This window comes from Sinocyclocheilus rhinocerous, unplaced genomic scaffold (assembly GCF_001515625.1).
Source record: "Sinocyclocheilus rhinocerous isolate Xijiao unplaced genomic scaffold, SAMN03320098_v1.1 scaffold940, whole genome shotgun sequence".
Lineage (NCBI taxonomy): Eukaryota > Metazoa > Chordata > Actinopteri > Cypriniformes > Cyprinidae > Sinocyclocheilus > Sinocyclocheilus rhinocerous.
In genome coordinates, this window is record NW_015670976.1 from 568,429 (window position 1) to 580,830 (window position 12,402).

Sequence of the window (12,402 nt, forward strand, 5' to 3'; positions counted from 1 at the left end):
CTTACAGTTAAAGTCCTTCTCTGATTTTATTATTGTTTGCAAGGTTGCAACGTTACTTTGCAATATTTTAAATATTTTTTGGTATTTTGCATGGTCTGTTATTGGAGTAGTATCACCCGGGTGGGAGTTTTAACTCCTATTCACTGCGAATAAAAAAATAATGTAGCAGATGCAGAGACATATAGAGCGGGGGAATCCCCCCCACCCCCATCTCCCCACCCTCTGATTACGTATCATAACGTAACTACGTGTAAACGTTATTTGGCGGTTTTTACTTGGAAAACCAGCTATATTTTTCTTGGATTCGAATAATGGATAAACTTGAAACGACAGAAGAAGGATTGGAGATGAATTTCATTTACAAATAAGGTAGCAAGGTAACATTTTTTTTTGTGCAGAAAAAAAGTGTTATAGCAAAAAAATACAAGCTGCACATTTCTACTTGTCTTCCAATGTAAGTGCATTACCATAAATGAGATTTTGCTTCTTTTTACAAACCGATAGACAAGTTGAAGTTGTTTTCTGTTGTATTTGAACATGCTTCACATGCTTACAGAGTTTAACTAAACCCGGAATATTCCTTTAATGTGTTTTAGGCAAACTTAATGCATCATAATAAATCATAATAATCATAATCATAATAAATCACTTCATTTGTGCATCTATACATCATGCTGTTCTCTTGCATGCAGTTATTTTTCATTCCTCATGTCATTTTTTTAAAGCTGTTTCTTTGAAAAGTACAATCTATTTTGCTTCGTGCATCATAATTTTGCAATTTACACAGTGAAGCTACTGTATTTTGTGTGTGTGTGTGTGTGTGTGTGTGTGTTGGGTTTATTCATCTTGCATTGGGTACAAGTTTGTCTTCAGAAGTTAGCTAAATCTGACAAACCCTCCCATTGGGAGCATCCTCACAAGGACAAAATCACTCATAAATAAAATGACTCATAAATAAAAGAAGTGTTTTCTTTACGGCATAGGGGTAGGGTTTGGGTTAGTGCTCATAATTATGTAGACTTTATGTATAAATAATAAAATGTAAATGTGTGTCATTTACCTGAGGTGTAACTCTAGTTGAGAGTACAGGAACCGCAGCAGGGCTCGTCTGGTGGAGATTTCAGCGTGACAATCGTTGACCGCCAGACCCTGGTCACTGATATATTCTCCATTAATGCATTTAGTGCCAGTCGATAGCGCCACCACTTGGGCCTGTCTCAGATCCAGACCTGATGAGCAGAAACAGTGTGATCCCTTTTGAGTGTCCTAAAAGCCTAAAAAGTCACTGCTCGCCACTGCTTTATATATCGTTTTGTTTCTCTTAATTGCAACTTTACATCTCACAATGTGGCTTTTGTTACAATGTTACTTTATATCGCACAACTGTGTCATTATAACTCTAATAATATAGCTTTATATCTCGCAATGCGACTTTAAATCTCAAAACTGTGACTGTTTCTCGAAATTGCAACTTTACGACTCACAATGTCACTTTAAACACGATGTTACTTAATATCTCACAAATGTGAATTTATTAATATAATTTTATATATCTGCGTGTGACTTTAAATCTTACAGTTCCAACTTTATATCTCCGTTGAGAGTACAGGAACCGCAGCAGGGCTCGTCTGGTGGAGATTTCAGCGTGACAATCGTTGACCGCCAGACCCTGGTCACTGATATATTCTCCATTAATGCATTTAGTGCCAGTCGATAGCGCCACCACTTGGGCCTGTCTCAGATCCAGACCTGATGAGCAGAAACACACAAACACATATGACAGCTTCATAATATTGGATCAGAGAGCAAACATAGGCCCGTTCACACCAAGAACGATAGATAACTATAGCGATAACTATATTAGCGTCCACACCAATGAAAGATAATATTCTGTTTATTATAAGCGCATACAGCAGTTTTGTCATCTGAAACATTAAATGCACAAGCCAGTTAATGAAGGATGGATTCTGATTGGATGTCAATGTTTTTATCAATCATCAGCTAGAAAAAATCGTACTGAAAGTGATTCCATTCTAGATCGTTATGGTGTGAACTTCCAGAATTTAAATGATTATTAAAGCTTATTTATCGTTATCATTCTTGGTGTGAACAGGCCTAGTGTTGTCCTAAATTGAACATGTGAAGAACCATTAGCCAGTCATAACAGAGGTCATTTACGTACAGATGTCTTAAAAGTAAACTGTTTAAATAAATAAATAAAAAAATAAAAAAATTGTAAATAAAACAAAGATTACTGGAGCAAATTTGACAAGAAAATGCTATTTCAATCTGTCTACTTCGTAATTATTTGTGAAATTTATTAGCAATTTCTGAGAGAAAATTATTAATTCTAAGAGGCACTAAAGTTTAGGGTCAGGAAGTTTTTTTTTTTTTTTAAAGAAATTAAGGATGCATTAAATGGATCAAAAGTGACAGTAAAGATATTTATAATGTTACAAAAGATAGCCATTTCAAATAAATGCTGTACTTTTGAACTTTTTTCTTTATTAAAGAAAAAATGTAATGTATTCCACAGAAAAATTGAGCAGCACAACTGTTTTCAATACTGATATTAATAAAGGTTCTGCATCAAATCAACATCAAATCAGCATATTAGGATGATTTCTGAAGGATCTTGTGACACTGAAGACTGGAGTAATGATGCTGAAAATTCAGCTTTGATCACAGCAATAAATTCAAATTTTATAAAATATTTAAATCGAAAACAGTTATTTTAAATGTATTTATTTTTGTATTTTTTTTTACTGTATTCTGTATTTATATTGGCCAAGCATTCGTCATCTGTATTTGTATACTTGCATCAAGGCTTCAGGGACAGAGAGAAAATTAAAAAATGATCACGTAAAACCAAATTGTAACCATTTTTGGTGGAAGAAAAATACAAAAAAATAAAATATGACGTAACATTTTTTTTAAAAAGCAGCATGCACAAGGTTTTTATCAAGACAGATACAACTATACATTCTGCTGTAGTCCACAATAAAAGCTGTTCTTTGCTGATGTTCTTTACACAAGGACGAGTAACTCCTAACTTGCTGCGGCCGCGCTGGTCATCAGTGCACAAAGCTTTTCTGTGACATTTTCATCAGCCACAGCGAGACGAAACCCACAACCCCGGCACAAAGCATCTCCACCTGCCACGGCCCACTGTACCTGTCTCACAGCTGCTCGGACACGATACGGCCCTGGCAGGAGGACACAGGCTTCGCTGGGATTTCTGGTGCTTAACCATAAAGCTCTATGTGCTGGAAAAAAATATATATCTCCCCATCGCTTCAAAAATGTAGTGTTCACTGACTCATGTAGACCTGCAGGCTAGAGGCAACATATGAGCTTTTATCAGTCGGGGCCCAGACGGAATTGCACGCCGTGGCCCGGCCACCACCAGCGTGGCTGGCTGGCAATAACAATAATAAAAACTAATATTGAGGTGGGGTTAAAGGCATAGCCTTTGAAATCCATTCTTCCACCTTTCATTGCTGGCTGAACCAAGAGAGAGAGAGACGAGAGACCGTGAGAAGAGGAGAAATAGATGAAACGCGAGTCAGAAAAAGAGAGACTGGGTCTTACGGAACCATAAGTCCAGATCGAAGCGGTCAATAGCTCATTTTTTCATACTTGTTGAAATGAGGTTTACTGGACGTTCTAACTGTGAAACACTTGCATGTATTCATATAAACTGTGAGTTTAAAGGTTATTTCATTCATAAACTCATATTCTGTCAAGCATTTATTCAACCTCACGGCATTCCAAGGACATATGCCTTACTTTCTTCTGGAAAACAACAAAAAAAGAGAACTTTAGCAGAGTGTCCATGAGCTCGGGGATATCGAGCAAAAATAAAGAAAGAAAGAAAGAAAGAAAGAAAGAAAGAAAGAAAGCAAGAAAACATCCATATAAAACACCATATATATTTCTTAAACTGTGAATACATGGGAGGTTTTAAATCTATTTTTCAAAAAAAAATGTATCATAAATATCGAATATCATAAATAATTGCAGAATTGCACCACCCTGTCTTGTCATAAAAAAGTTAAAATTGTCTGCTGTTTTAAGAGACTTATTGGCCTTTTTGATATCACTTCCTGTATTATTTATGTATGTATGTTTCTGAATGCAAATTCTAACTTAAGATTTACATAATCACAATTCAAAAGCTTGTAATCAGATTTTTTAAGAAGTTAATTTTATTCAGCAAGGATGCATTTAACACTGAAGACTGGAGTAATGATGCTGAAAATTCAGCTTTATTGCATGATATAAATATGTAATCAATTACAAAATATAAAAAATATGTGCTTTATTTGTCATTTTTATTTGTCCACATTGCAATTCATTTTTATGGAAAAAATTTCATTAACATTCTTCAAAATATCTCCTTGCTGACAGAATTTTAATTTGTGTGAGAACACATTCCTAATAAATAAAGCATTACAGCATATTTTTGACAATAATGACAGCATTATTGTTGCATGTAACATGCAGAGAGGGAAAAGAGATTCCCGGTACTCCAGGAAAAATAAATCCTTGAGGAAAGCAATGCAGCTGCCCAGCACAAAACCATTACAGTGAGTTATGGTCTTCTTTTCGCACACCATTATATGAACTCAAACGTCCCAAATGTTCCTCTGAAGACAAATGCCGGCTGGTTCTGCTTCAGTCTCCACCTGCCTTACCTGATCTATCCCAGCATGCACTGGTACAGTGCACAGCAGGGACCCAGCATGCCCAGGTTTTGTGTTCAGGCATCTTTATTCAACAATCCCCAAAAGCAAAAACACTTTATAAAAATATGTAAGTTAAAAGGCCCCAACCACCTCACCCTCCCAGCCTGTTCTCTCCATGCTGTTCCATTTAATGATAGTTTAGATCAATCTGGCGATGGCAGAGAGAAAGAAAAGAGAGTGTGTAGTAATTTCTCTCTGTATCGGCATGAAATTGTTGTAAAGGCTCTTCTCTCGGTGTGAGGGGGTGGTGAGGCCTGTGGGCACTGCTGCTTTTAGAAGAGCAATAATCATCAACATCTCTGAGAAAGCACATTGTGCCAGTGAGGTGGGTACAAAAGCAAACACCCTGGATGTGAACATGACTGCCGTTCTCTTTACCCTTCAGCAGACCGCTGTGTAAAGAACAGGAAAGAGAGCATCACAGTATCAAAGGCAAGTGTGCGAAAAGACATGCACTACAGGAACTCACAGCACGCTATACGTGCTTTAAAAATAGTTCACCAAAAAAAAAAAAACACTTGCTGAACATTTAGTTTCTTCATCGGAACAGATTTGGAGAAATGTAGCATTGCATCACTTGCTCAGCAATGGATCCTCTGCAGTGAATGGGTGCCGTCAGAATGAGAGTCCAAACAGCTGATAAAAACATCACAATAATCCACAAGTAATCCACACCACTACAACCCATCAGTTAGTGTCCTGTGAAGCGAAAAGCTGCAAGTTTGTAAGAAACAAATCCATCAATAAGACATTTTTAACTTCAAACCATTGCTTTCGGCTGAAATAAGAGTTCTCTATCCATAATATTGCATTCTCTAGTGAAAAAAGTCATCTCATTTGAATCAGGAGAGAAAGAAGCACGGATGAGGTATCATTTACAAGCTAAAACAGTTCTAAACAAATATTTAGGTGATTTTTGATGTGAGAAGACTTTTTTTTACTGGAGGAAGGATTATTATGGACTCATATTTTGGCAGGAAGTGACAGTTTAGACAGGTAAAAACATCTTAGACATCTTAAAAAAATATGCAGCTTTTCACTTCACAAGATGTTAACTGATGGACTGGAGCGGTGTGTATTACTTGTGGATTATTGTGAGGTTTTTATCAGCTGTTTGGACTCTCATTCTGACGGCACCCATTCACTGCAGAGCATCCATTGGTGAGCAAGTGATGTAATGCTACATTTCTCCAAATCTGATGAAGAAACAAACTCATCTAGATCTTGGATGACCTGGTGAGTAAACTTTACATTTCTTTTTTTTAAAATTTAGGTCAGAAAAATATTTGTGTTCTTTTTAAACGTGACTGTTTATTGAAACTTTAAACAACATATTCCAAAAAAAGTTTTCATATGTTTTTTTTTTTGTTTCATATTTGAGGCATAAGTCTTTTATGTAGTATGAGCTCATAATCAAGGAGATAAAATAATTTATATACACTGAACAAAATCATAAACGCAACACTTTTGTTTTTGCCCCCATTTTTCATGAGCTGAACTCAAAGATCTAAGACTAAACAAAAGTGTTGCGTTTATAATTTTGTTCAGTGTATATATATATTTGCATCAGCAATTTTATCCAGAAAAATTGCAGTCACTATTATTTATATGTCCAAAGAGTATGATTAAATTCTGATCACTTGTAATGTAAATCAGCGAGATCTTTATGGCAGAATAGCAGACTACATAAAATTGTGAACTTGATATATGAAAAAAGCAACAAGAATTCTTGTAATAGCAACAGGCAACACGATTCTTATAATTTAACAAAAATACAGACGCAGAGACAAGACTACAACAGACACTGCTTTACTGTCATGAGACTCCAGATTGTACCTCTTCGTGGAAAGTGGTGTATTCAGTGCAGTATTCAGTAAGTGGTGAGTGAGTATTCCACTGTGAACACAACCACTGTCTGTGCAAGACACTATCAATCAGCACATGGGTCACTCTAGCGGAGGTCTGTCAGGGGAAAGCCCATATACTGATATGAGTTTAACAAGCATCGTTAGCCCCGCATTTCCTAAATGAGTTTTGTTTCACAAAACAAGGAAATAATGCAGTTCATCAGCTCCTTTATGAGGCCATCAAATCATAATGAATCATTAGATGGGGTTTTATGCATCCTCTGCTTTGGGAGGTCTAGGAAAGGCCATATTGGATTGGCTAGAAAGGACACTGTATTTTTTATTTTTTTTTTAAAATAGAGAAAGCGATTATTTATGAAAATCGATGAATTTGCATTAAACTTATTTTCTTTAGGGGTAAAGCAAATGGCCGAGGTCATCGTCTACCAAGTCATTTGCATTCCATTAGGAATAAAGAGGCTCATGAATTGATCCTTTACAAGTTGCTCTTGCATGATAAAATGTCTGAATATTAAATAAGGTCAAAACGGTGCACATCATCACCATTACAAACTATTTTCCAGAGATAATTCCCACTGAAATGGAAACCTTTGAGCAAATATGGCACGCTTATGTAAAATTATATGCTTAGAGAATGAGCTTTATCTACAAAAAGACACTAAATAAGTATTATCATTGTCAAATATAGAATCTGATTCCCTCCCCCCATTTTAATTCTAATTTTAGTTAAAGTTTTAGTAATTTTGTTGTGTGTTTTTGTCATTTATATATATATATATATTTTTTTTTTTTCATTTTTATCACAGTTTTAGTTTTATTTTAGTATATCAATTTAAACTTAATTAAAATGAGAAATGCACAAATTCATTTAATTTATTTTACTTCATTTCACTCATTATTTATTTCAAGTAAGTAAAATGGAAAATGCTTTTAGATAATTATAGTTAAGTTAATTATAATTAATTATAATATCCTTGTTGTGGACTACAAAAAAAAGAACCATTACTTGTGTTCAAAACTTAAACTTAAAAACAATTGTTTCAAGTTAAAAGAGTAAGTGCTTGCCTTAAAATTTTAAGTTTAGTCAACTCAAATATCCAAGTAGTCCCTTAGTACAATTTAACATTTCAAGTTGACTAAACTTGAAATTTTAAATCAGCACAAACACTTACTTTAAGTTAAGTTACTTTTTTTTTTTTTTTTTTTGCATTGAACTGTTTAAAAAGTTGTACTTTAAAGTTGTAAAAGTTGCATTTACATGAATATCTAGGAAAAGCACTGTGATTTATGAATTGGCAAATGCTGACCAGGGAGTAACATATTGTTGTATACATAACTATACATAACCTCATTTTAAAGGGGTCATATGATGCGATTTCATTTTTTCCTTTCTCTTTAGAGTGTTACAAGCTCTTGGTGCATAAAGAAGATCTGTAAAGTTGCAAAGACTAAAGTCTCAAATCCAAAGAGATATTCTTTATAAAAGTTAAGAGTTAGCCACACCTACCTAAAACGGCTCGTTCGAACACGCCCCCACATACCTACCTCACTATGTGGGAAGATTTGCATAACACCGCCCAAATGTTCACGCAAAGAAAGAAAGCATAACTTTTATTCTCGCTGTAGTATTGTTGCCACTGCCGCCATGTCCGCATAAACACATTTCATTACACCAAATACACAAAATAATGTTCTTTTTAGCAGCATCATATGACCCCTTTAAGAATAAAACCTTTCAGAACCTTGGTTGAGATTAATATGCATTTTTTTTTCACCACAGGAATTTTTTTTCTTTCCACTCCCAAACTGCTCTAAACACAATCATCTGTTCTCCAAATGGAAGTAGACACGTCTGGTTCCCTTAACCAGCCCTTCAACTGCATCTGATCTTCAAACCCCTGTATCCCAGCATCCACACCGTGCCTGGTTGAAATAAGATTATTCACACCATCTGATTCAAGCGGTGTCTGTTTCTTTTACGTTAGCAGATGAAATAATCCAATAAGAGTCCTGTGAGGAGCACTCTCGCTCAGGTTACGACTCCCTCTGTGAAAGTCCCGCAGTTCAAAGTTGGACCCGCATTAATATTCCACCGGTGCTCGTACCAGTCTAAAAGATTCAATAGATGCTCAAAGAGCAGTGAACAGAACCCCCAGTGTTTCTGTCAAGTTTGCGTGTCTGCTCACCAGCCACAAATTCTTGGGCACCGATGTCTGGATCTTTGAAGATAACAGTCTTAATAAACATGCTCCGCAATTACTGTGAGGCAGACAGAGCGGGAAGGAGAGAAGGAGAGCGAGACAGAGCAGCGAGGACAGGGATTAGGTCAGATCTTACGGAAGTCTAAATTGATGAGCTGTGGTCTTCAAAAGAAAAACTTGATACGGATCCTGCAATGACTCCTGAAAGCCTGCAGCTGGGTCTTACACAAACACACCGAAACATCACATCAACCTGTCACTGCTCGGCAACTGAGCTGTTTTCATTAATAATCGTGGGATATACTGTATATTTTAGCAACAATACACCGATAAATATAGGCAAGGCAAGTATCACTATTATTTTTGTATTGAATTTTTAAGTATTGCTATACTGGGGTGTTAGTGATTTGTAACAGTGTTATTTTAGAGTCATTGAGATACTATCATAGTTTATAGTCATTTTTAGTATTTTGCTTATATATATATATATATATAGTTTAGGAAAAGAGAACGTTTTTTAGTCAGAAAAAAGTTTTTCATATATTTGATTTTAGATTTTATTTTTAATTTATTTGTGTTAACATTTATTTATTTCAAGTAACAACATTTTTACATTGTTTTAATTTTAGTTAACCCTAAATATTAGGGCTGTCGATCAATTGGAAAAAAAAAAAAGTTAATTAAAAAGTAATCAATTTATGCAATTAATCATAATCAATGGCACAAAACATTCAAAATTGTAATCATAATACATTTTCAAACTGAATCTCCAAATTTATGTGGAAACAACAAAGACAGTTTTTTAACTTTCAGTTTTAAATATTTGTTTAATTGCATCTTTTTACTAAGTAAATGCCTCTATTAATAAGATAAAATATAATTATAGCCATTCAACATTACAGAATTACTGAAATTATCATATTGATTTTATCTATCATTTATTACCAATTACAGAACATTAACAACTTTTAACTGAAGTAAACTTAAAACGATATTCACATAAACCCATTATAATAAATGTCACATTTAGCTGTGCCTTTTATGTAAAAAATGTTAAACAGCAGAAATTGATCACAGAAATTAGACATTAATAAATATTAAACTTTGGCACGTAACTTGTCCCACACCATTTGGTCTATGGACTGAATAATACTTTGCCAGCATTGTGATTTTCATCTGGTGGATAAAAGCAACCACCCAAAACACCGCCTACAACACCCTAACAACAACAACCTACAGATGCCTTTTCAACCACCCTAGCAACCGCATAGCAACGTACTGGTAAAGTGAGTTTTTCACAGTCATCCAAACAAATCAAGTTTTTTCTTTTCTCACAGACCCCAAACCCACGTCATTGGTTGATCTGTTGCTATGCCAGGATGGTTGGATGCTTAATCTAAAAACAGAGCCACAGTGTTCACACCTATCAGGGGAATCAGCCTATGAAAGACTAATAGTTCACACTGAATATCAATCTGGGATAAGGGAAAGTATTTTAACTTCTGGAAATATTGCACACATCACCTTTAATATTGTTCTAAAGAAGAAAAAGCAAGACGTCATTGCCTGTAAATCATTATAGTCTATTCTTCATCTGCTCTTTGACTCCATTCTGATATATGTGCATCTTTGTCTGTTGCGTTTTCACAGGTGATAAAGTACTAAATATTTCATCCAAAGCTCCACACTCATAGGACACACAGAGACTTAGAGGTGCTTTCTCTCCCCTTATTGAACTTCTTAAATAATTCATAGGCCGATTGAAATGATGCCATACCTCTGGTCATGACGATGCCCGCTAGGCCTTTGTGACGTGCGTGCAGCAGTGAGGAGCAGCCGGCCAGCTCTGTGTATTTTTCTCGCACCAGGTGGAATATTGCATCTGCAAACTCCTGCAATTCACAACAGGTTATTGGTAAGTTTGTTGCCTTATTAAAAATATATGTTCATATGGACGATGTTCGTGTACCATATCTTGACACCATACAGTACTGAAAACAATGGTTAGAAACTTACAATAATAATTTTAAGCAGCAAACATTGTAGAATTTTTCAGATCAGTAGGTGATGTAAATTCAAATGTGAATGCATTTGAAAAAATATGAATAATATTTCCATAAAAAATTGCATTCTGAAGCATAATTTAAATTGCACAAAAACTATTATATTATATTATATTATAATTAGATTAGATTATAGCATAATCTTTTAAACATCACATTATAAAAATGTTAAAAATTAAAACTATTGTAGAGTTTTTCCAGAAAAGTAGGTTATTTAAATTTGAATGTGAATGTATTAAAAAAAAGAATTAAAAATAAATACAAAAAATTAAACCCAGGGTTTTCCATTAAAAAATTCAATTCTGAAGCAGAATTTAAATTGCATATCAAACTATTATATTATATTATATTATATTATATTATATTATATTATATTAATGCATGTAATAATATTAATCTGTTAAATATGTTCAATTCTGAAGCAGAATTTAAATTGCACATCAAACTATTATATTATATTATATTATATTATATTAATGCATGTAATAATATTAATCTGTTAAATATGATCAAATTTTACATTATACATTATTTTATTATACATTTATATTATACATTATTATTACATTATAAAATGTTATAAATTAAAACTATTTATTCATTACAATATTTGCATGCCCCCTTTTCATTAATTATTTTGTTTCACAGTTTCAAAGAATATACAAAACTTGAAAAATATATAATAAAATATATGAAATTGTTTTATTAAAAAAATATTAAATGTCTCAACATTGTTACATGTTACAACAATTAATACTCTGTTAAGTAATAAAATAAAACAACTGTTACATTAAGATTAGAAATAACTTGATACAGACAGGATGTTGCACAATAGAGATTTTACATGCCATAAATCATATATATCATGCATATTTCATTTCAAATCAATTAAATTCAGCGAACAGCTTTGCTATTTCATGATCACACAATGACTTTGCCCGTGGCATTTTTTTTTTTCCTCACACCAACATGGTGACCCAATTAATTTGTGTCAAAATACTGGCCATCAGTAAAGTAATTGGAAGGAGAAGAGACCACGGGCGTGCTCATGGTCAGCCGTTTATCTGAGACACTTTCACTAATGGAACAGCGTGATTAGTTTGGTGGCGTCTCAAATGGACCATCTGTCCATCGCTCTGAGCTCAGGGTTCAGGCTGCCAGGCTGAAAAATAACCTGGACCCTGCGTTTGCATTCACCAGACGGGCTTCGGCCCATCCTGCCCATAGAGCTGTTCCTGAACCTGTGCGAGTGGATTTTTAACACCACATCCACAACTGATGATATTATGTTGCTGTTTGTGTCAATTAGTGGCTTATGGAGGCAAACACATACTCATACAGTACATACACACACAGTGCCAGATGATAATTATGACTTCTGAGGGGTCGGCCAGACGTCTGGTGAAATAAAATGGAGGCAAAGCGCTCAGAGGGCAAAAACAGATGCACCTCTTTACGGAGGATGTTCACAGTATGTAGCAATTGATGATCTGATTGGAGAACAGTCATAACAGAACAGGCA

At 34.6% G+C, this 12,402-nt stretch overlaps 1 protein-coding gene across 1 annotated transcript in view; it reads right to left on the bottom strand.

Annotated features, from left to right (window-relative positions):
- Window positions 1-12,402, bottom strand: part of LOC107734387 (double-stranded RNA-specific editase B2-like) — a 49,895-nt gene that overhangs the window by 16,258 nt on the left and 21,235 nt on the right. Inside the window, exons 3-4 of the mRNA XM_016546333.1 lie at window positions 10,595-10,709; window positions 1,061-1,229 (exon numbers count right to left, since the gene is read on the bottom strand). Coding sequence (XP_016401819.1) covers window positions 1,061-1,229; window positions 10,595-10,709 — 284 coding nt within the window. The remainder of the gene's footprint in view (window positions 1-1,060; window positions 1,230-10,594; window positions 10,710-12,402) is intronic.